At 40.6% G+C, this 25,099-nt stretch overlaps 1 protein-coding gene across 3 annotated transcripts in view; it reads left to right on the top strand.

Annotated features, from left to right (window-relative positions):
* Positions 1–25,099, top strand: part of PFDN1 (prefoldin subunit 1) — a 274,039-nt gene that overhangs the window by 84,553 nt on the left and 164,387 nt on the right. For all 3 annotated transcript variants that reach the window (XM_075859969.1, XM_075859970.1, XM_075859971.1), the window contains exon 2: positions 23,043–23,209. In XM_075859969.1, the coding sequence (XP_075716084.1) occupies positions 23,043–23,209 (167 nt within the window). The remainder of the gene's footprint in view (positions 1–23,042; positions 23,210–25,099) is intronic.

Genomic DNA, 25,099 nt, shown 5'->3' with positions numbered 1-25,099 from the left:
GTCAAAATGCTCACTACACCTCTAGTTGAATGCCTAAGGGTGTAGTTTTTAAAATGGGGTCACTTCTTGCGGTTTTCAACTGTACTGGTACCTCAGGGGCTTCTGCATACATGACTTCACACCAGAAAATCCCCAGTAGGCCAAATGGTGGTCCTTTCGTTCTGAGCCCTCCCATGGGCCCAAACATCTCAAATGGGGTATTGCTAAACTCAGGATAAATTGCGCAACAGAATGGGGTATTTTATTTCTTGTGAAAATAAGAAATTTTCAGCCAAAACTACATATTATTGGAAAAAATATTATTTTTTTTTTAATTCCCAGCCCAATTCAAATAAGTTCTGTGAATAAACTATGGTGTCTAAATGGTCACATTACCCATACATGAATTCCTTGAGGGGTGTAGTTTCCAAAATGGGGTCACTTATGGTGGGTTTCCATTGCTTTGATACCTCTGGGGCTCTGCAAATGCGACATGGCACCCGAAAACCAATCCAGCAAAATCTGGACTCCAACAAACACATAGCGCTCCTTTCATTCTGAGACCTCCCGTGGGCCGAAACGGCAGTTTATCACCACAAATGGGGTATTGCCGCACTAAGTTCAAATTGGGCAACAAAATGGGTTATTGTGTTCCCTGTGAAAATAAGAAATTTTGATCACAAATTACATCTTATTGGAAAAAATAAAACATTTTTAATTTCACAGCCCAATTCAAATAGGTGCTGTGGGGATTCCTTCTGTTTTGGCACCTCCACACCTCTTCAAACCTGGCATGCTGCCTAAAATATATTCTAATAAAAAAGAGGCCTCAAAATGCACTATGTGCTTCTTTGCTTCTCGGGCTTGTGTTTTAGTCCACAAGTACACTAGAGACACGTGGGGCATTTCTAAAAACTGCAGAATCTGGACAATACATATTTAGTAGCATTTCTCTGGTAAAACCTTCAGTTTTACAGGAAAAATTGATTAAAATGGAATTTCTGCAAAAAAAAAATGAAATTTGCAAATTTCACCTCCACTTTGCTTTAATACTTGTGAAATGCCTGAAGGGTTAAAAAACTTTCTAAATGCTGTTTTGAATACTTTGAGGGGTCTAGTTTTTAAAATGGGGTGTTTCTAACGCATAGTCCCCTCAAAGCCACTTCGGAACTGAAGTACCTTAAAAAAAAGACTTTTGAAATTTTCTTAAAAATATGAGAAATTGCTGTTTATGTTCTAAGCCTCGCAACGTCCAAGAAAAATAATAGAATGTTCAAAAAACTATGCCAATCGAAAGTAGACATATGGGAAATGTGAACTAGTAACTATTTTGGGTGGTATAACCGTCTGTTTTACAAGCAGATGCATTTAAATTCAAAAAAATGCTATTTTTAAAAAAAATTCTCTCAATTTTGCAATTTTTCACCAATAAACACTGAATATATCAACCAAATTTTACCACGAACATGAAGCCCAATGTGTCACGAGAAAACAGTCTCCGAATCGCTTGGATAGGTTTAAGCATTCCGACGTTATTACCACATAAAGGGAAATATGTCAGATTTGAAAAATTGGCTCTGAGCCTTAAAGGAACAGTGTCATCACAAATAATTTTTTTATATGTTAAAGATGTTAGTGCTTTAATAAAAACGTTTATATTCATTTGTGTGTTTGTGTTTTACTGTTTCTTATTTTTACACTTTTTCTTCCCTATGGGGGCTGCCATTTTTTGTTCCATTTCTGTGTGTGTCGATTAACGACACACACAGACATGGAGTACGGCAGCCACAGTCCCATAGGGACTGTGAACGGCTCCCGTCCCATTCACGTCCGTGTACGGCGTCTGTGTGGGAACTGCGCATGCGCCGCTCCCACACAGTCCTATTCGAAATTGGCGCCGTCCGGCGCCATTTTCCTGTGGACCGGAAGTCGCGGCCGGACAGTAATATTACTACTTCCGGTCGCGGCTTCCGGACTTGTGCACATGGAACAGCGGCAGCAAAGGGAGCGGACGGGCCGGAGGGAGCCGCGGCGGCAGGAGCAGGTAAGAGATTTCAATGTATGTTAGTGTTTGTGTGTGTTTACTACTGTATGTAAACCTACTACACTGTGGGTTACCTCAAAAAATGGCGACACACAGTGTAGGAGGTTAAACCTTTCAAACCCCTCGTTTATCCCGGCACTAGCCAGGATAAAGGAGGGGGGGATGCTGAGAGCTCACTAGAGCGAGAGCTTTTAACCCAATGTTGCAATGCTGCAATTTTGGGAACTAGCTCCATCTAGTGACCAAAAATGGGTAGTATTATAAATTAGAAAAAATTTATAATATTTCCTGACTCGCGAAAAAAATAAAAAAAATTTGAACAATGTTTAATCACCCACACACTAAATGTTTAAATTTAAAAAAAAAAACATGTTTTTAGGGCAACACCATGCCTTTAAGTCCAAAACTAGGCTGCGTCCTTAAGGGGTTAAGGACGCAGCCACTTTTGGACCAAATGACAGAGCCTCATATTTTAAATCTGACGTGTGTTACTTTATGTGGTAATAACTCGGGAATGCTTTTACCTATCCAAGCGATTCTGAGATTTTCTCGTGACATACTGTACTTTGTGTTAGTGAAAAAATTTGGTCTATATATGCAATATTTTTGTGTGGAAATCACCAAAATTTAGAGAAAATGTGCAAACAATTAGCATTTCCTAAATTTAAATGTATCTGCCTGTAAGACAGATAGTTATACCACACAAAATAGTTACTAGCTAACTTTTCCAATATGTTTACTTTAGATTGGCATCATTTTTTGAACATGCTTTTATTTTTCTAGGACGTTACAAGGCTTATAGGTTTAGCTGCAATTTCTCACATTTTCAAGAACATTTCAAAAGCCCATTTTTTTTTTAGGGAACCGTTCAGTTGTGAAGTGGCTTTGAGGGCCTTATATATTAGAAACACCCACAAATCACCCCACTTTAAAAACTGCACCCCTTAAAGTATTCAAAACAGCATTCAGAAAGTTTTTTAACCCTTTATGCGTTTCACAGGAATTAAATCAAAGTAGCGGGGAAATTTACAAATTTAATTTTTTTTTGCAGACGTTCCATTTTTCCTGTAATACTGAAGGTTTTTATTGGAGAAGCACCACTGAATATTTATTGCCCTGATTCTGCAGTTTTTAGAAATATCCCACATGTGGCCCTAGTGCGCTACTGGACTGAAACACCGGCCTCAGAAGCAAAGGAGCACCTAGAGGATTTTAGGGCCTTCCTTTTCTTAGATTATATTTCAGGCACCATGTCAGGTTAGAAGAGGTCTTATGGGGCCGAAACAAAGGAAACACCCCAAAAAATACTCCATTTTGGAAACTACACCCCTTGAGGAATTCATCTAGGGGTGTAGTGAGCATTTTGACCCCACAGGTGTTTCATAGATTTCATTAGAATAGGGCAGCGAAAATGAAAAATTACATTATTTTCCAATAACCTGTAGCGTTACCTCAAAATTTAAAATTTTTGCGACAAATAAATGAGGAAAAGCACCCCAACATTTGTAAAGCAACTTCTCCAGAGTACGGAAATACCAAACATGTGGTCATAAACTGCTGTTTGGGCAAGCGGCAGGACTCTGAAGGGATGGCACGTTATTTAGCTTTTGGAGTTCTGGATTGATTTCTCTGCACCATGTCGCATTTGTAAAGGTACCAGTGCAGTGGAAACCCCCCAAAAGTGTCTCCATTTGGGAAACTACACACCTCAAGGCTTTTTTCAAGTGGTATAGTGAGCTTTTGACCCCACAGGTGTTTCATACACTGGGCAGTAGAAAAATAAAATTTAGATTTTTTTCAAAGAAAATGTTGCTTTAGCCCAAAATTCATCATTTTCACAAAGGGTTAAAAGAGAAAAAGCACCCAAAGTTTGTTACACAATTTCTCCTGAATACGGCAATACCCCATTTGTGGAGATAAACTGCTGTTTGAGCACATGGCAGGGGTCAGAAGGTAAAGAGCACCTTGCAACATCTGAGGCCTACTATGATGGCATTTACTGCCCTGTGTCATGAAAACAGAGGATCTGGGGTATCAAAACATTAGAAACCCAGAAAAGTGACCCTATTTAGGAAACTAAACCCCTCAATGAATTTATCTAGCAGTATAGTGAGAAGATTTAGATTGTAATGTAACACCTTTCAAGGTATTCATCTAGGGGTATAGTGAGAATTTTTCATTTGTGAAGTGACAACCCTCTAGGTATTCATCTAGGGGTATAATAAGAAATACTTTCATTTTAGTAACTAAGGAGGGCAACCTGGAAAACCTGCTATGGAGGCAGAGGGAATGGCAGGTCCCACTACCAACCTACCCACCATTCCATAAAATCCAGCCCAAAAAATAAATCAAAGGCCTCCGCAAAAAAAAGATTTGCTGAGACAACCAATCTCATCTGGATTTATTCCTCTCACCCAGATTTGCAACCTGGATGAGACAGACACTCCCTCGGGTCCTTGGTATAATGAGAATTTTTGTTTTGTTTTAGGTGTTTTTTGACAAATTTTAAATGATCAAATTTTAAATGGGGCTGGTCAGTAAAAAAATTAATAATTGGTCATGGCCAGTATGGGAGACAGAAAAGGTGAATGAATAATAAATTAATTAAAAATCTAAGGAGGTATGGTATATTTTGAAACATTGTTTCAAACACAGGCCGGGATTTGTGGGACACGTCTCACAATGGTATGTGGTGTCCTTACGAATGCCTCGCTTGGCGCACACACGGCATTTTTTTTGGGGCTTCTGTATTTTTTCAGTGGGGGGGGATTTATGTGGGGAAATGCTGGACGGGAATTATCCTGCTGACGGAAGAGACGGATGAACTGCCCTCCCCTTCCTGGTCACCAAATATCAGGGACTTTATGATCTTTTCCTGACATTGCAGGAACATATCCCCTCTCCCGGCATATCTGCAGAGGACAAAGGCGTTGTATAAAGCCATCTGTGTAAGATGCACAGACAGCTTTTTATACCATACCTTGGTCTTGCGCATGGCACTGTATGGTTTTATGACCTGGTCAGACAGGTCAACGCCACCCATATATTTGTTGTACTCCTGTACACAATATGGTTTTTGGACTTGGGTGGTGGATCCGCGTACAGGGACAAGGCTGCCTCTGCTGTTGTGTATGCTGGTCCGTATAAGGATGTCCCTTTTATCCTTATATTTCAGGAGGAGCAGATCGTCACTGCAGACAGCTCTGCCCTCTCCTAATTTTAGGATCTGACCCAGCAAATTTTTGGGGAGGCCCTTCTGATTTCTGCGGATTGTTCCGCACGCCAAGGTGGATATGGACGAGAGAACTTTTAACAATGGGACACTGTTGTAAAAGTTGTCCAGATAAAGATGATATCCTTTGCCGAGCAAAGGATGAATAATATCCCATACGATCTTTCCACTAATTACTAGGAAGGGGAGTCTTTCCCCTCATAAACTCTAAAAGAGTAGGTGTAACCGGTGGCACTTTCGCAGAGTTTGTACAGTTTTATGCCGTACCGGGCTCTTTTATTGGGTAGATACTGCCTGAAGTGCAGTCTGCCCTTGAAGCTCACTAATGATTCGTCTACCGAAATATTTTGTTGAGGGGTATAAACTTGGGAGAAACTTTGGGAGTAGTGGGCAATCAATGGTCTTATTTCATATAGCCTATCAAAATGTCGGTCCTGTGGGCGTGTGCACTGACTATTGTCATTGTAATAAAGGTATTTTACGATGGCTTCGAATCGCATCCTTTTCATTACTGTTCGGTAAAGGGGGGTGTTATATAAAATATCAGGTGACCAATAGTCTCTAATACTGGACTTTTTTATGAGCCCAAAACTTAAAAATAAGCCCCAAAACATCCGCAATTCCACTGCGTTTGTGGGGGTCCAATTTTGGCCTCTCCCATAAAATGAGTCGGGATTCTGGGCGATAAATTGTTCCGCATAAATGTTGGTCTGCTGGACAATTAATTCTAAAAGGGTGTCTGAAAAAAAACGTTAAAATAATCAATGGGGCTGAAATAGTGTCAATTTGAATGCCTGAGGGGGCTGTAAACTCAGGCACCTGGGGGGTATAATTTTCCGCAGCTACCCATGTCATATCAGGCAGAGCAGGACCTACGGCTCTTCTGCGCCGACTGGGGGGTGCAGACTGAGTCACTGGATGCAGAGGAAGATGGAAGCACGAACTGTGCTTCAACTTCACTTGCACTGTCCGTATCAGAACACATCAATTGATACGCTTCCTCGGCTGTGAAGACTCTTTTGGCAATAATTTTAGCTACTAACTAACTTTTTTTGTAACTTTTTTTTTTTTTTTTTTTTAACAAAAAATAAACAGCGCTACTCTCAACTGTAAAATGAGAACAGCAACCCTGCTGTATTCAAACAGGAAGCGTACCCTACCTACCAGGGGGAAAACTAAATGAGAAGGGGCATTGCTACCTAACAGGGAACTCGGGCAGTGGGCAATCTAGCGACACAGCAGGGTGATGGCGACCAGGTACTGCGACAGGTGATCACTGGGCAGAAGGAAACTGTGGGTGACTGCAATTATATAATTATATATCTTACAACCAGTGGGCACCAAAGGTGGTGATCACTGGTCAGTGGGCACAGTGGACAGATCGCTGTTTTTTTTGGTTTTTTTTTAACGCTTGTTCTTCACTTTAACTGTTCTTTTCACTGGCGTCCGACTCTAACAAGCTCTCTGACAGGAATGAGCTTGTCAGAGCCGGAGATGCCGGCAAAACACTCCTCCTGCACTGTGATTTGTCTGTCCGTACTGACTGGCCAATCACAGCTCATGCCGACACAGGACCACTTTAATTGGTCCTGTGCCGCGAGTCCTGCTCGGCAACTGTCTATGACAGTTGTGATCAGGACGCTGTCACCATTTCTGTTGACATGGTGACAGTTTGAAGCTTGGGCGTAACTGTACGCCCTATTGCGGGAAATCACTTTGATTTCGGACGTACAGTCACGCCCAATCGCGGGAAGGGATTAAAGTCATTCCTCCAGACATTCTAACGGTGGGGTATCCTTTTCTCTGATCCCTCACTGTTGAAGATCAAGAACAGGCAAAATCCTACCAATCAACAAATTACAAGAGCAAATTCTTCAAAACAATCGACATTCGTGAACCTCCATTGATTCAAGTTGTTCACATTAATTTCAAACCTCTACAAACCCCTCGTTGCCAGGGTATAGCTTTTAGTTCATACAGTGATTTATTTTGGTGATGATTTCTTTAGGGGCCCTGTGAGCGAGCCAATACCAATTCTCCTTTCACTGTAATTTGAGTAGGAAGTTTTATTACTACGACACAGATGGCACTTAGGTGTATGTGTCGGGGTCCTTTATTGAACAGATTTGTTATTTTACAACGGTATTCAATCCAGACGGTCTGTGTTATACTACTACAGACTTACTTGGTTGTTATGCTACAACAAAGTCTATATGCCGGATTATCAAATGTGTGCTAGAAATCGGTCTGTACTGATTCCTACCTTATGCCAGTCTGGCAATGCATACAACTGCGTTTTTTTTTTTTTTTTTTTTTAAAATAAAAGACCCTTACACACAGTATTACTAGCTGGCAGTGTGCTAGCAGCGTATCAATGGTTACTCAATACAACATTTAAAGTTTTTCCTATTGCATTGGGTTCTCCATTACCAGGACTTAACCGTAGAAGCCCTTGTGGTACTATAGGAGATTGCTTACAAATATCCAACTTTTCTGTCACCTACAGGCAGTCAGTACCTCGGCCGACACTATCTCAGAGCAAACGGGCAACAGGATAACCTTTCATCTTTAACGATTTCACACCACCGCTAAATAACAAATGACACACTACAACAGAGAAGCACAAGTTTGTTCTCACTGTCCAAGCTGCAATTGTTCCTTTAAAACTTACACATGTAAGTTACAAATTCTCTCAAGCATGCACTAGGTCACTGCATTCCAAAAGGGGCGGTCATCACTGCTTACAACTTATTTTGGTCTTAACCGTTTCATTCCCGGCAAATATTCTCTCATGTCTTTTCATATCAACAAATTAAGATTTGCACATCTTCAACAACAAATCAAGATCACGTACGCACTTGCAATCATTCATCACACAGTTTTTAAGTGTAGCTAAACGTTTAACAACCTACTGACATGTCCTAGTAACATGTCAGAAGTTTTGATTGGTGGGGGTCCAAGCACTGAGACCCCCACCAATCACTAAAATAAAGCAGCTGAAGCACTCGTGTGAGTGCTAAGCCGCTTAGTTTCTGTTTGTTTTCTTACGGTAATTTTATGTATTGGAGTACGGGCTCATAGACTTTCTATTGAGTCCGTACTCCGATACATTGATTTCCGGAAAAAGTATTATTCTTCATTAGATGCTTACGCCAAAATTGCACCTGGAGACGAGTATACAATAGCATCCTTATGAGCTGTTCTTTCTCGTGGGGGCGTTTTAGGGAGTTATATTCACATACACAAGGAATGTTGCGATGAAGAGAAATAATTGCAAATGTGATAGCTTTATGTCTGGGCGTACAGCCAGGCTACTAATTTCAAGGTTACAGGAGAAACATTCAAAGATTACATATATTTCTGAAATAGAAGGGGGGAAATGTAATTACAGGTGGAATATAATTCGGCCTGCTTGATAAGGGTATGTTCACACGGCAGCCTCCGTTACGGTTGAAATTACGGAGCTGTTTTCAGGAGAAAACCGCTCCGGAATTTCAGACGTAATGGCATGTGCAGGCGCTTTTCGCTGCGTCCATTACGGACGTAATTGGAGCTGTTTTTCCATGGAGTCCACGGAAATCTACTCCAATTACGTCTCAAGAAGTGACAGGTACTTCTTTGACGCGGGCGTCTTTTTTTACGTGCTGTCTTTTGACAGCGGCGCGTAAAAAAAATGACCGTCAGCACAGAACATCGTAAAACCCATTCAAATGAATGGGCAGATGTTTGCTGCCGCTTTGGAGCCGAATTACGTCCGTAAATAGGGTGTGTGAACCCAGCCTTATTCTCAATGTAATTTTATTACAGACAATATAAGCAAATTGACCATCCATCACACCTAAACTGTCCCATGATTGGGGCACATCACATGTCTCATGTATATTTATTGTATAGAGTGTATAGGACTCCAGTGTATCTGCATGATATCAAACTTTGAGACTCTCCCATCAAGATGAAAAATCAATCCAGGTACATTGTTACATATGATGTGGCAATGTTTGAGACTACAGAGATTCTGGACATATATGGTAGATCTGATATCTTCTGTGTATCAAGTATTCATAGACTTTACTCCCTATGTTTGTATTCTGGGGTATGTTTAAGATGTCTCCACGTCTGAACATTTGAACCCGCACCACAACGTAATAGCACATCATGGTGCGTTGGTGATGCTTAGAGCGGGCTCGTCCGCTGAGCCCACCCCGTACGCAGAGGGTGTCAGCTATGCATTACGGGACTAACGGCCAGGAACCGTGATCACGCTGTTCCTTGCGGTTCAAAACCCAAGATGCTGCGATCCATCATGAGCGCAGCATCCAAGACGTTAGACAGAGGGGGGCACGGGGTGCTGATGGTTGTCATGGCAGCCCAGGGGCCTATTGAAGGCCCCCAGTACTGCCTTTCGTAGTTTCCAAGGCTTAACAGGAGCCTGTAAAAATTACAATTGTACCAAGTCTCCTAGAGGGACAAATATAAAATGTGCAAAAAAAAAAAGTTTCACGTTTTTAGTAGTGTAAACAAAAATTAAGTTCATTTTTTTTCTCTGAATAAAAAAAATCACAAAATTGCTATCACTGCGTTCTTAAAAGTTCAAACTATTACATTGTAGCATTATTTAACGTGCACGGTGTACGCCGTAAGAAGAAAAAAATATAAACCGCTGTTTTTTTGGTAATTTCGTATCCCACAGAAAATGAAATAAAAAGTGATCAAAAAGTTTCACTTAGCCCAAAATGGTAGCAATAGAAACAGCTCGCGCTGCAAAAAAAAAAAATAGGCCCTCATACCGCTCAATCGACTGAGAAAATAAAGTTATTGCTCTCAGTTATTGCTATGGCGACAAAACACAAATTTTATTTTTAACCATTATTTTCTTCCTTGTAAAATTTGAGAAAATATATAAATTTGGTATTGTCGTAATCATATTGACCGGTAGAATAACGTTAACGTTTCATAAAATTTAAACCCCTCAAAAGATTGTTTTTTTTTCCTATTTCACCCCACAAAAAATGTATTTCCAGTTTCCCAATACTTTATATGTTACAATAAATGGTGCCGTGAAAAACTACAACTCGACCCGCAAAAAAACAAGCTCTCGTGGCTTTATCGATGGAAAAATAAAAAATTTATGGCTCTTCGAAGTGGGGAGGATAAAATGAAATGAAAATCCCAAAAATGTCTGTGGTGGGAAACTGTTAAATTAGCTACTGTCCGTTTTGTTATATGTGGCTAGAAAACTTATAGTACAACATTGTATTGATGAACAACCCCCAACTATGTCAGAATATATAAAGATAATTGGTTCCTTCATTTGAAGAAATACATTTGAAGAATGCCAGACATACATTTGAAAAAACGTGGGCTTCACTGGTGGACGGACCGGGATCTGCCTCTTCAATGACTGATGCAATTGGGATAATGTTGGAATGCGAGATACTGTAATAACTGTGTTCGTGATTTGAGATTGAACTGTAATGTACGCTGACCTCAAAGCTTATATATCAATATTCTGGAATATTTGACCAGTGTACTATTCTTGTTCTTAGGCCTCATGCACACGACCGTAGCCGTGTGCACGGCCATGATTTTCGGGTCGGCCGGCTGCGGACTGTCAGCCGCGAGCCGCCCGCAAATCACGGGCAATGCACATGGCCGCAGCCATTATTTTCAATGAGCCCGGACCGCAGAACACGGCCGTAATAAGACAGGTCCGTTCTTTCTGCGGTGCGGGCTCCCGGCCCATGCACGGACTGTAAAAACTACGGTCGTGTGCATGGCCCCATAGAAATGAATGGGACAGCAATTCTCCCGTGGATTTTCGGGATGGGTTTATTTTTACTGTCTTGCATTTGGGTATTATATTGTAAAATTTTGCAATAAAAATTACTTGATTAAAAAAAAGAAATTAGCAGTGTTTCTTTGTAAGGGGTGAGGGGTTTAGCTGAGCAGTAGAAAAGTGAGGACCAGGATTAGGAGAGATGCCCCATGCAGCTGAGGGTATGTTCACACGCTTAACCAAAAACATCTCAAAATACGGAGCTGTTTTCAAGGGAAAACAGCTCCTGATTTTCAGACGTTTTTTGAGCAACTCACATTTTTCGCGGCGTTTTCGCAGTTTTTTTTACGTTTTTTTTGGAGCTGTTTTCAATAGTCTGAGAAATTGGCTCCAAAAACGTCCCAAGAAGTGTCCTGCACTTCTTTTGACGAGCCGTCATTTTATGCGCCGTATTTTGACAGCGACGCGTAAAAAACGACAGCTAGTCTGCACAGAACATCGTAAGACCCATTGCAAGCAATGGGCAGATGTTTGCCGACGTATTGGAACCGTCTTTTCAGGCGTAATTCGAGGCGTAAAACGTGTCGTGTGAACATACCCTAATAGTAGCAGAATGGAGAGAGTCGGCGAGTGAGTTTTGTGTTGAACAGTGGGTTGAGATGGTTTAACCCCTTAACGATACTTAAAAAAGTTAGCAGCAGCACTAGTGATTCCTAAATTTCCTTTTCCCTCATTCTGTCCTACCCCCAATCCCCCTCCTTCGCCCTGTGTAAGTCCTGCGGCAGCTGATCAGCGGCCGCCATCACTGATCAGCAATTTTTGGCACAGGACTTTTTTTTTTCAGTTTTCCATCATCTCCCTGTGTGCGCCCTGCCGACATCACTGATCAGCATCTGTGTTCATTTCTTCTTGATGTCATTTTTTTTTTCTTCACTTTTCTGGTGCGTGCGTGCGTGCGTGCGCGTTCAGTACGGTTGAAAAAACACACATGTCCATCAAGTTCAAACAAGGGATGGGAAAGGGAAGGTTAAAAATTTCTACACATAGGAGCTAATATTTTTTGTTCTAGGAAATTATCTAATCCTTTTTTAAAGCCATCCACTGTCCCTGCTGTGACCAGCTCCTGCAGTAGACTATTCCATACATTCACAGTAAAGAAGGCTTGTCGCCTCTGCAGGTTGAGACTTTTTTTTCTCCAGATGGAGGAAGTGCCCCTTTGTTTTTTGAGGGGGTTTTACATGGAACAGGATTTCACCATATTTTTTGTATGTGCCATTAATATATTTATATAAGTTAAAAAGTCGTCTTTTTTTCAAGGCTAAAAAGGTTTCGTTCTTTTAATCTTTCCTCATAACTTAGAATCTCCATGCCCCTTATTGGGGTATGTTCACACGACAACGCAAAATACGTCTGAAATTACGGAGAGCTGTTTTCAGGCGAAAACAGATCCTGAATTTCAGTCGTTTTTGCAAATACTCACGTTTTTCGCGGCGTCTTTTACGGACGTAATTTGAGCTGTTCCTCATTGGAGTCAATGAAAAACTGCTCCAAACACGTCCCAAGAAGTGTTCTGCACTTCTTTGACGTGGGCCTAATTTTACACGCCGTCTTTTGATAGTGATGCGTAAAATTACACCTCGTCTGAACAGAACATCGTAAGACCTATTGCAAGCAATGGGCAGATGTTTGCTGTAATGGAGCTGTCTTTTCATGCGTAATTTTAGGCGTAAAACGCCTGAATTACCTCTGAAAATAGGTAATGTGCACATACCCTTAGCTTCGTTGCTCTTCTTTGCATTTTTTCCAACTCCAGGGCATCCTTTCTATGAACTGTAGCCCAGAACTGAACTGCATATTTTAGATGAGGCCTCACTAATTCTTTGTAAAGTTGTAATATTACATCCCTGTCCCGCGAGTCCATTCCTCTTTTAATACACGACAATATCTTGCTGGCCTTTCAAGCAGCTGATTGACACTGCATGCTGTTATTTCGTTTATGATTTACAAGTACAAACAGATCCTTCTCAACAAGTGAAACCCCCAGTGTAGCTCCCCCTAGGACATATGATGCATGCAGGTTGTTTGTACCCAGATGCATAACTTTACATTTTATCTACATTAAAGTTAATTTGTCAACTGGATGCCCAAACACTCAGTTTGTTTAAATCCGCTTGCAATTCACAAACCTCTTACATAGACTGAACTATATTACATAGCTTATCTGCAAAAATAGAGATAGTGCTATTAATCCCATCCTCTATATCATTAATAAATAATTTGAATAATAGTGGTCCCATCACTGAACCCTGGGGTACACCACTTATAACTGGGGACCATTCAGAGTAGGAATCATTGACCACAACTCTCTGGATACGGTCCTTGATCCAATTACAAACTTTACTTTCTAAACCTATAGTACTTAATTTATCCATTAGATGTCTGAGGTACATTGTCAAATGCCTTTGCAAAGTCCAAAAACACTATATCCACAGCGGCCCCTCTGTTTAGGCTTCTGCTCACCTCTTCATAAAACCAAATCAGGTTAGTTTGACAACTTCTGTATTTAATAAAACCATGCTGGCTGTCACTTCTAATACAGGATTATGTGACAGAAAATAGTATGTAATCACTCAATAGCCCCTCAAACATTTTCCACACGATGGATGTTAAGCTTACTGGTCTATAATTACCCGGGGAAGACCTAGAGCCCTTTTTGAAAATGGGCACCACATTTGCCCTGCGCCAGTCCCTTGGCACTATATCAGTCACTAGAGAATCTCTAAATATTATGAAAAGGGTGACAGAAATAACTGAACTGAGCTCTTAAAGAATTCTAGGGTGTATCCCATCTGGTCCCTGGGCCTTGTCCACATTTATTTTATTTAATTTAGCTTGGACCATATCTACATTCATCCAATTCAGTATATCAACTGATATATTAACAGCACTGGCACCGGCTACATCAGCTGCTCTTTCTTCAGTTGTATATACAGAGCTGAAGAACCCATTTAGTAACTCTGCCTTCTCTTGATCCCCTGTGTCCAACTCCCCAATACCACTATCTAAGGATCCTATATGTTCAGACCTTGGCTTTTTTGCATTTATATACTTGAATAATTTTTGTGGATTTGTTTTACTATCCTTGGCCACCTGCCTTTCATTTTTGTATTTTTGCTAATTTTATTAATTTTTTACAGATTTGATTACGCTCTTTATAGTTTAAAAAGGCTACAGATGTATCTTCAGATTTGTATTTTTTAAATGCCCTTTTTTTTGTCCTGTATTGACTTTTTCACAGAAGGTGTAAGCCATGTGGGGTTTAATTTTAGTCGTTTATACTTGTTACCTATAGGAATAAATCTTGCACTATAATTACCCAAAGTAGATTTGAAAATCTCCCATTTATCATTTGTACCATTATTTGACATTAGTTCTTCCCAGTCTATATCCTGAATTGCAGCCCTCATCCTGGGGAAATTGGCTTTCTTAAAATTAAATGTTTTTGCCCTCCCAGCCTGTTTTTGTTTTTTACAGTATAGGTAAAATATAATTCTATTGTGATCACTATTACCAAGGTTTTCACAAACATTGATATTCCCAACAAGCTCTGCATTATTAGACATGACCAGATCCAACAGAGCTTCACCTCTAGTCGGGTCTTCCACAAACTGGCCCATAAATTTCCTGCAACAGGTTGAGGAAATGTCTCCCCTTTGCAGTTGAAGCCGAACCATGACTCCAATTAATATCCTGGTAATTACAGTACCAGCCTGTGCTGCCCGCTCCATCTGTTTTTATACAGCTGACCTTCCATCTCCTCAGTTTTATTGGGGAATCTTTAGATTACACCAAAAGTAATTTTTTCAGTATTTACCTCCCTTTCTAGTTCCACCCACAAGGTTTCAACCTACTCACAATCTTCACACTATTGTCTCTTTCACACTAGCCTGCATATCACTTCTCACATACAGACATACACCACCACCTTACCTATTTGTAATGTCTTAACGAAAAAGTGTAAAACCCTGTGGATTTACAGCCCAGTCATGAGAACAATCTAGCCATGTTTAAGCAACACCAACTATATCTATATTTTCTTCCAGTATCAAGGCCTCCAGCTCCCCCATTTTGCTTGCTAGATGTCTGGCATTTGTGAACATACACATTAATTTGCTTTTCAGTTTTTCACTTTCAGTATCAGAAATGTGATTATTTGACATTATTTGGGCACTTTCATTTTCATTGCTGTTTTGTAACAAAAGGATCTCCCTATCCTATTGTCTAGTCCTCTCCCCACCGTCTGTTTCTCCCCCCACCAATATAGTCTGAACCTTCTCTAACCTGACTACCCCTTTATTTTCTACATTGACCGTTCGGGTAGGAATGACAGCACAGCGTGATCTTAAGAGATCACGCTGTGCTGTGTGATTAAGTCCCACAGAAACTTTACCGAAGTGTCGGGAGTCTGAATAGACATCGCTTCCTGGCTGGAGGCAATGTCTATTCACTCTTAAGACACTTAAGTAAAGTTAATGTGAGTGTATGTGACAGCACAGCGTGATCTAGCGAGAACACGTTGTGCTGTGAATACAAATGGACATTAATGGAGAGAAGTGTATGACGCTGATTGTTCAGCGTCATACACTCCTCTTTACAACGCCCACTTGGTCAAAAGTAAAAAAATGTCCAGTTGGGAATTAAACTAATTAGCATAAATCTAAAATGTTTCAGAACTTGCTCAAAAATTATCGTTTTTAAAAATTAAAAAACACTTCTCTACATTACAGTGCCTATCTGATTATGTGGGAGATGGGGCACTTATAATGTGGTGACAGAACCTCTTTAAGAACAGCACATCTCTCCTGTGCCACCTTAATAACATAGTGGTGACAGAGCCTCTATAATGTCAACTAAACTCTTTACAGTTTTATATTGACGTAAGTTTTTTTTTTTTTTTTTTTCACTGAAAACTTTACAGTGCGTTTTTTTCTGCAAATTGTTTTTTTCAGAACTTTTTTTTATTTTCCTGTTTTTTCTTTTCTCTGCTCCTTTTTTCTTTATTTTTTTTTCATTCTTTAGCTATTTTGATATACAGTGAAGGAAATAAGTATTTGATCCCTTGCTGATTTTGTAAGTTTGCCCACTGTCAAAGACATGAACTGTCTAGAATTTTTAGGCTAGGTTAATTTTACCAGTGAGAGATAGATTATATAAAAAAAAACACATAGTCAAAATTATATATATTTATTTGCATTGTGCACAGAGAAATAAGTATTTGATCCCCTACCAAGCATTAAGAGTTCAGCCTCCTCCAGACCAGTTACACGCTCCAAATCAACTTGGTGCCTGCATTAAAGACAGCTGTCTTAAATGGTCACCTGTATAAAAGACTCCTGTCCACAGACTCAATTAATCAGTCTGACTCTAACCTCTACAACATGGGCAACACCAAAGAGCTTTCTAAGGATGTCAGGGACAAGAACATAGACCTGCACAAGGCTGGAATGAAAACCATAAGTAAGACGCTGGGTGAGAAGGAGACAACTGTTGGTGAAATAGTAAGAAAATGTTAGACATACAAAATGACTGTCAATCGACATCGATCTGGGGCTCCATGCAAAATCTTACCTCGTGGGGTATCCTTGATCTTGAGGAAGGTGAGAGCTCAGCCGAAAACTACACGGGGGGAACTTGTTAATGATCTCAAGGCAGCTGGGACCACAGTCACCAAGAAAACCATTGGTAACGCATTACGCCGTATTGGATTAAAATCCTGCAGTGCCCGCAAGGTCCCCCTGCTCAAGAAGGCACATGTACAGGCCCGTCTGAAGTTTGCAAATGAACATCTGGATGATTCTGAGAGTGATTGGGAGAAGTTGCTGTGGTCAGATGAGACTAAAATTGAGCTCTTTGGCATTAACTCAACTCGCCGTGTTTGGAGGAAGAGAAATGCTGCCTATGACCCAAAGAACACCGTCCCCACTGTCAAGCATGGAGGTGGAAACATTATGTTTTGGGGGTGTTTCTCTGCTAAGGGCACAGGACTACTTCACCGCATCAATGGGAGAATGGATGGAGCCATGTACCGTTAAATCCTGAGTGACAACCTCCTTCCCTCCATCAGGACATTAAAAATGGCTCGTGGCTGGGTATTCCAGCACGACAATGATCCGTAACATACAGCCAAGGCAACAAAGGAGTGGCTCAAAAAGAAGCACATTAAGGTCATGGAGTGGCCTAGCCAGTCTACAGACCTTAATCTCATCGAAAACTTATGGAGGGAGCTGAAGATCCGAGTTGCCAAGCGACAGCCTCGAAATCTTAATGATTTACAGATGATCTGCAAAGAGAAGTGGGCCAAAATTCCATCTAACATGTGTGCAAACCTCATCATCAACTACTAAAAATGTCTGACTGCTGTGCTTGCCAACAAGGGTTTTGCCACCAAGTATTAAGTCTTGTTTGCCAAAGGGATCAAATACTTATTTCTCTGTGCACAATGCAAATAAATATATATAATTTTGACTATGTGATTTTCTGTTTTTGTTTTTTTTATATAATCTATCTCTCACTGGTAAAACTAACCTTGCCTAAAAATTCTAGACTGTTCATGTCTTTGACAGTGGGCAAACTTTCAAAATCAGCAAGGGATCAAATACTTATTTCCTTCACTGTAGGTAGTGAAATGTATTGGGGGAAAAAAAAAAAATCAAACAGTTGGACCCTCAAGTCCCCTAGTGGGACTTGAAAAAAGTGTAAAAAGAAAACATTTTAAAACATATAATACAAGTTTCAAGTAATAAAGTAAAGCACATTCACACTATTCCCTTATCAAGTCCTTTATTATTGAAAATAAATAAATAAACCATACATATTTGGTATCGCCGCGACCGTAACGGCTTGAGCTATAAAAAAATTATGTTATTCCATGCGGTGAACAGCGTAAAAAAACTATACCAGAATTTTGTTTTTTTTGGTCACTTTGCCCTACAAATATTGGAATAAAAAGTGATCAAAAAGTTGCATGTATCCAAAAATGGTACCTATATAAACTAGATCTTGTCTCGCAAAAAAAAAAAGTTCTCATAGAGCTCCGTCAACGAAAAAATTAAAACTTTATGGTTCTCACAACTTCTCGACAGAAAAAATACATTCTTTTTACAAAAGTAATTTTATTGTGCAAAACGTTGTAAAACAAAAAAGCGCTATAAATTGGGTATCGCTGGAATCTGACTGAGCCGCAGAATTACATGTTAGCTTTATTCTGCGGCTCAGTCAGATTTCAGCGAATCTGTTATATTTTTTTGGGAGGCAAGGTGACCAAAAAGCTGCTATTCTGGCATAGTTTTTTCGTTTTATGCATGGTGAACGCTGTATAAAAAAAAACGAAAAAACTATGCCAGAATTGCAGCTTTTTGGTCACCTTGCCTCCCAAAAAATATAACAAGTGATTAAAAAGTCACATGTACCAATAATAACTACAGCTCATCCCGCAAAAAAACAGCCCTCATACCTCTATGTCTATGAAAAAATGAAATGAGTTAAGGCTTCCATAAGTCAGGAAATAAAAAATATGCAGTTGTGCAGACCCGAGGAAAACATTTCTTCTGTTTCAAGGGGCGAATTATCAAGGCCCTAAAATTAGGGAACCAAGAAGGGGGGCCCAAACATATCTGCTGGAAGCGAGGGCGCCCGTATTATACCAGGACAACAGATTCCCAGCAAAATTCCACAAACTGCAATCATGTGGAGTGCGGACCAAAAGGAGGATAAGGAAGGACTTTTATCTGTGCAACACTGGCCTGTGCATAAAGGACTGTGTCACAGCGTAACATACATCAATGGATTGTTTTTTGTTTTTTAACCCAATTATTATACCACCTGACTATGCCCCTGATGTACTTTTCCCAGCTTACATATGCCCCCACATTATAAATGGAAACCTCAGCAATATTCAAACAAAACTGCTACCAAGCAAATCAATGCTCCGGAAGCCAAATGGTGCCCCTCTGCACCTTACAGTGTGCCCAAACAGCCGTTTACTTCCACATATGACATCACCATACCCGGGAGAACCCTTTTAACAATTTTTGGGATGTGTCCCCAGTGGTACAATCTGGGCACGACATATTTGCCACTGAAATAGCATATCTAGGGAAAAATTTGAATTTTTACTTTTCGCCATCTGCAGCGCAATCATTTATGGAAAAGTCCTGTAGGGTGAAAATGCTCACTACACCGCTTAATATATGTCTTGAGGGGTGCAGTTTCCAAAATGGGGTCCCTTCTCAGGGCTTTCTTTTATTATTTCACATCAGAGCCCTGCAATTGTGAACCAATACTTTGTAATTCACCAAATTAGGCCACAATTTTACATGGTACTCGGTAAAGGCAGACGATTAGGGCCACATTTACATGGTAAATGTCCAGGCAAAAGATTAGGGCCACATGTAGGGTGTTTCTAAAACTAGGAAACACAGCATAATAATTAGAGTGCTGTCTTTTATGGTGGCACAGCTGGGCACCAAATATTGGCAGATCTATAGAAATAATCCCAGGCCTCATGCACACAAACTTAAAAACGCCCGTAATTACGAGCCGTAATTATGGGCCCATAGACTTCTTTTGGCCTCGGGTACCTTCCCGTATACTTACGGGAAGGTGCCCGTGCCATTGAAAAATATGGAACGTCATATTTCAGGCTGTAATAACGGCACTGGCAGGCCCATAGAAGTCTATAAGGCTCCCGTAATTACGGGTGGCTACGTGTGTGTGCACACGTAATTACGGGAGCGTTGCTAGGCGACGTCAGGGGACAGTCCCTGTCCAGGGTGCTGAAAGAGTTAACTGATCGTCCGTAACTCTTTCAGAACCAGGGACAGTGACTACCTCTGGAGTTAATAGTATTAAAAGTTAACTTACCTGCTTCTTCCTCCAGTCCAGCCTCCCGGAATGACGTTTCATCCCATGTGACCGCTGCAGCCAATCACAGGCTGCAGCGGTCACATGGACTGCCGCGTCATCCAGGGAAGTCGGACTGGATGTCAAAATAGGGACGCGTCGCCAAGAACACGGTACGTATGAACTTTTTTTACTTTCAATCGCTGCGGAAACTCTGCTCGAAAGGGCTGCCCCTTCTCTCTTTCCAGCACTGATGGAGAGAAGGGGCTGCAGATTAGTGCAGAGAAAACGTGTCCGTAAGTACGGGTTGAATACTGGTGATACCGGACCAATATTTACTGGCACGGGTCCGTAAATACTGGTGGAATACGTGTGACAAATGACCCGTATTTATGGGAGGAAAAAAATAAGTTTGTGTGATTGAGGCCTCACTCTGCAACATCGAGTGCACACAAATTTCTGCAATACACCTGCGGGTTTAACATGCTCACTACACCCCTAAGTGAATACCTTGAGGGGTGTAGTTACCAAAATGTGGTCACTTCTGGGGCGTCTCCACTGTTTTGTTCCCACAGTGGTCTTTCAAATCCGACATAGCGATCAAACCTGACATGGTGCCTAAAATATATTCTAATAAAAAGAAATCCTATAGTTGTTCCTTTGCCTCTGAGCCCTGTTCTTTAGTACAGTACTATACTAGGGCCACATATGGGATATTTCCTAAATCTGCAGAACCTGGGCAATAAATATTGAGTTGAGTTTCTCTGGTAAAACTTTGTGTGTTACAAAAAAATGGATTAAAATGAATTTCTTAACCAGTTCAGGACTGGGCTATTTTGAGCCTTCAGGACCAGACACTGTTTAGCCCTTTTTAGCTTGTGTTAGTTAAATGGCTATAACTTTTTTTATTTGTTGGACTAACAACGTGATTTTTGCAATGTTTTTTTCCGTAGACAATGCAGGTTTCTTTTTTTTATAGTTTTTATACAACTTTTTGCTATTTTAGAATTTTTATTCTTAAAGTTTGAAAATAATAGTAAAAAAATATAAGCGTTTTTCCGTTTCAGCTATTTTTTTGGTAATATAGTTTTACCCTAAAATAGACCTTTTATTTTTGATTCATTTTGAGTCATTGTCTACCATAAATTTTAATATATTACATGTCTATATTAGGGTGATTGGGTCAGCGCTAGCGTTACAACAATGATTGCCGGGGGGGAAAGTTGTTTTTATTGAGGTGGGTATTTTATGTGTATTTATAAAAAAAAAATTTGACACTTTACGTTACTATTTTTTTATTTCTATGGTCTGTCCCTCAAAGGTCAAGAAAGAACTTTGGGGGACTTTATATATTTTTCTTCTTTCTTTTACACCATGTTCTTCCACTGTGACTAGGGCTGCACAGCAGCCCCAGTTACAGGGGAAATCAGCGCTCTCATAGTGACGATTGTCACTAATAGGGCTGTACTGGGTCTAGTTAGACCCAGCAGCAGTCTGTCAGTAACGGCACCCGGCGATCATGTGACCAGTCAAATGAACACCGGGAGCAATTGAGACAGCGGTGCGGCCGCTGCCTCTATTCCTATACACCGCGCGCATTGAGCACTGTGTACAAGTGATCAGAGAAGACCGAATCAGCGAAAGCTGCTTCTATCCTCTCCTCAGGGTCCCCGGCAGTCACTGACAGCTGGAGACCCGACATTCAGCTGCCCAATCGCTCGGGCAGCAAGTTAAAACCCGAGCTGTAAACAGTCTATGGCTCGGGTTTTAAGGACCTTGACCGCTGGTCGTAAATAAATTACATTTGTAAATTTCACCTCTTTGCTTTAATTCCTGTGAAACGTCTAAAGGGTTAAGAAACTTTCTAAATGCTATTTTGAAAACTTTGAGGGGTGAAGTTTTTAAAATGGGGTGACTTATTGGGGTTTCTAATATGTAAGGCCCTCAAAGCCACTTCACAACTGATCTGGTCCCTTTAAAAATAGCCTTTTGAAATTTTCTTGAAAATGAGAGAAATTGCTGCTAAAGTTTGAAGCCTTGTAACGTCCTAGAAAAATAAAAGGATGTTCAAAAAACTATGCCAATCTAAAGTACATATGGAGTGTCATGATCCTGGATTATCTAGACCCACTAGGCCGCTCCGCCGTAGTGGAGTGATAGGTGGCCAAGTTACAGTCTATGCAAGAGTCTATACAAGTTCGTAGCACAAGGGTACCTGAAATAGTTCAGATGGTGGCAGGGGCTCTGGTATGGATGATACTAGGTGCAGAAGGTTGCGCCAGACGTGGCAGATGACAACGGGTGCAGTAGGTTGCGTCAGACGTGGCGGATGACAATGGGTGTAGCCGGACATGACTCCAGTCGCTAAACAGGCTCAGGAACAATAACACAGCATGGGATACAGGATACAGGTAGCAGGGCACGGTTATAGGATAACACTAAGGGGACCATTTGCAAAGACTGACAGGATTAACTAACAACGCTCAAGCAAGGATCAGAAGGGCAGGTCCCTTTTTATAGTTCAGGGTGATCAGGGAATAATTATTTACATATGCGCGTGTTGGCCCTTTTAAGTCCGGGAACCAGCGTGCGCGCCCCCTAGTGATCACTATGGGACAGAGCGGGCGCATGTGCCGATGTCTCTGGGGAGGAAGTTGCCGGCATGAATAGGAAGATCTGCGGGAGGCAGGTAAGTGAACATGGGGGGGGGGGTGTTAATTAGCAACAATTTTGTGTGGTATAACCGCAGATACATTTAAATTCAGAAAAATTCTATTTTTCGCAAAATTTTTGTGTTTTTCAAGGTTAAATATTGAATGCATCGAGCAAATTTTGCCAGTAACATATAGTCCAACGTGTCACGAGAAAACCATCTCAAACGCTTAGATCAGTAAAAGCATTCTGAAGTTATTACCACACAAAGTGAAACATGTCCGATTTTGAAAATTGAGGCTCTGTCAGGAAGGTCAAAAGTGTCCAAAGAGGGAAGGGGTTAATGAATATTTTCCTTTTTTTCTCTTTGCTTTGCTGTTTTTCTCCTTCGGCCCTCTGCCAAGTCAAGAGTTACTTTTATTTACTTTTTTTTAAAATAAATTCCTTATACTTTTTAGGCCTTTACAGAACTTCAGGCAAAAGTTATTGACACGCAACAAAAGGTGAAACTTGCTGATCTTCAGATAGAGCAATTAAATAGAACGAAAAAACATGCTCACCTTACAGACACTGAAATTAAGAACTTGCCGGATGAAACTCCAATGTATGAAGGTGTGGGAAGGATGTAAGTAAATATGTTTGCTAAATTTATTCTTATGGGAGTTTGATAAGTGCAGGGGTAGACAACAACCAGTACTGCCTTGTTGAGAATTTTGAGCACAATCAGAGTTTAATTTTCCAATGTAAAGTTTTTTTCAGTTATCATACTGTAGCTGCATCTAAGTATCAACTTAGCAACAGATTATAAACGGTTATTTCCTTACGTTGCTGGGAATACTGACCGCAAGAAGCAACTGACAATATGGATTGTGACAAATCACTGAATCTAGTATTTAAAGAGGATCAGATGGCTTTACTGACATGAATGTTATAAAGGCTATGTACACCTTTGAAAGTAATTTTATTTATTTTTTTTGTAACAAAAGTTACTCCGTGTGTTTTGGTTCAACTTTATAATTTAGATTTTATCAAAAATTATTTTTACTTTTTGAGATACAGCTGCTTTGTATTCTGTTTACAGAACAGCTGTATCTTACGCTGAAACCTGTACCCGTTAGGTCCGCGGAACTGACGTGTTCAGTGTCGGCAGTTCCTGCGTGTCTCTGACACGCAAGATCCACCTGTAATCGATTGCATCTAAGTCATGAACTTGGATTTTGGATCCACCTGTTATACATCACATCTAAGTTTATGACTTAGATGTGATCGATTACAGGTGGACCTTGCGTGTCAGAGACACGCAGGACCTGCTGACACTGAACACGTCATTCCCGCGGACTTAGATGTGATGGGTAACAAGTGGATCCTGCGTGTCAGAGATGCAGGATCTGACAGGTACCAATTTCAGGGTAAGATACATCTGTTCTGTACACAAAATACAGAAAAAATAATTTTTAAAAAGACAAAATTATTTTTAATAAATACTAACTATACAAGTTCACAAAACACACTGAATGAAAGCTATTTTTGTTTTTTAATAAAAAGGTCAAAGTTTTAGATGTAGCCTTTAATAAATACTTGTGTTCCCCATAAAATAACTAGGCTGGAGCAACTTTTCTCAGTGGGACCTCACAAGGCAGAAAAAAAGGTGCAAAAAAATGTTAATTTTAAGGCCATGTTCAGGACTAGGTACGGACTTACCATTAAATCCTAAAAGAATCCGCTCACATTCTGCCATTTAATACATGTAAAGCTTCGTTCACACCTGCGTCAGGGCTCCGTTCTGACGTTCCGTCTGAGCTTTCCGTCGGAACGGAGCCCTGACTGACACTGATGTAGTATTTGCATCTATCAACTTCGCAACAGATTATTTATACCGTCTGTATTCCTCCCGTCACAATGACAGAACCCTTGCACAACGGAGACAAACTGAAGCCATTGGCATCGGATCCGTCACCATTGAAATCAATGGTAATGGAAACGGAAGCCTACGGTTTCAGTTTGTGTCAGTCAGGGCTCCGTTCCGACGGAAAGCTCTGTCGGAACGGAGGCCTGACTCAGATGTGAACATAGGCTTAATGGGATACTTCTACCCCTTTTACACACTCAAGAAAATATCTGCGGGAAATAATGAACACGTTGCAGGTTTTAAAATGAAAATTGTCTGAAAAGCTGTGGATCCGCTCTATTGAATTACAATGGGGCTCACCCGAGTGCGGATCCTCTGGCCTACTGCGGCAAAAATCAAAGTGTCAGCCGCAGATTTTTGCTGCAGATTTTCTGAAAAATCCATAGCTTAAAGGGGTTGTCTCGTCCAATCTATTATTAAATGGAGTACTTTCATCTAAACTCCTCTTATAACAAAGATTGTTACATGTTGTTGTTATATAAAAATCTATTTCCTAACCCTACTGTAGCTCCAAGATTGCTACTATTCCCTCACTGTAACTTCCTTGGTGAGGGGCGGGCTGTCTGACTTACTGCATGTGACCACTGCCATGTCCTTTGCACTATG

Source organism: Rhinoderma darwinii, chromosome 3 (genome assembly GCF_050947455.1).
Source record: "Rhinoderma darwinii isolate aRhiDar2 chromosome 3, aRhiDar2.hap1, whole genome shotgun sequence".
Lineage (NCBI taxonomy): Eukaryota > Metazoa > Chordata > Amphibia > Anura > Rhinodermatidae > Rhinoderma > Rhinoderma darwinii.
This window is presented reverse-complemented; position numbering and strand designations above follow the sequence as displayed.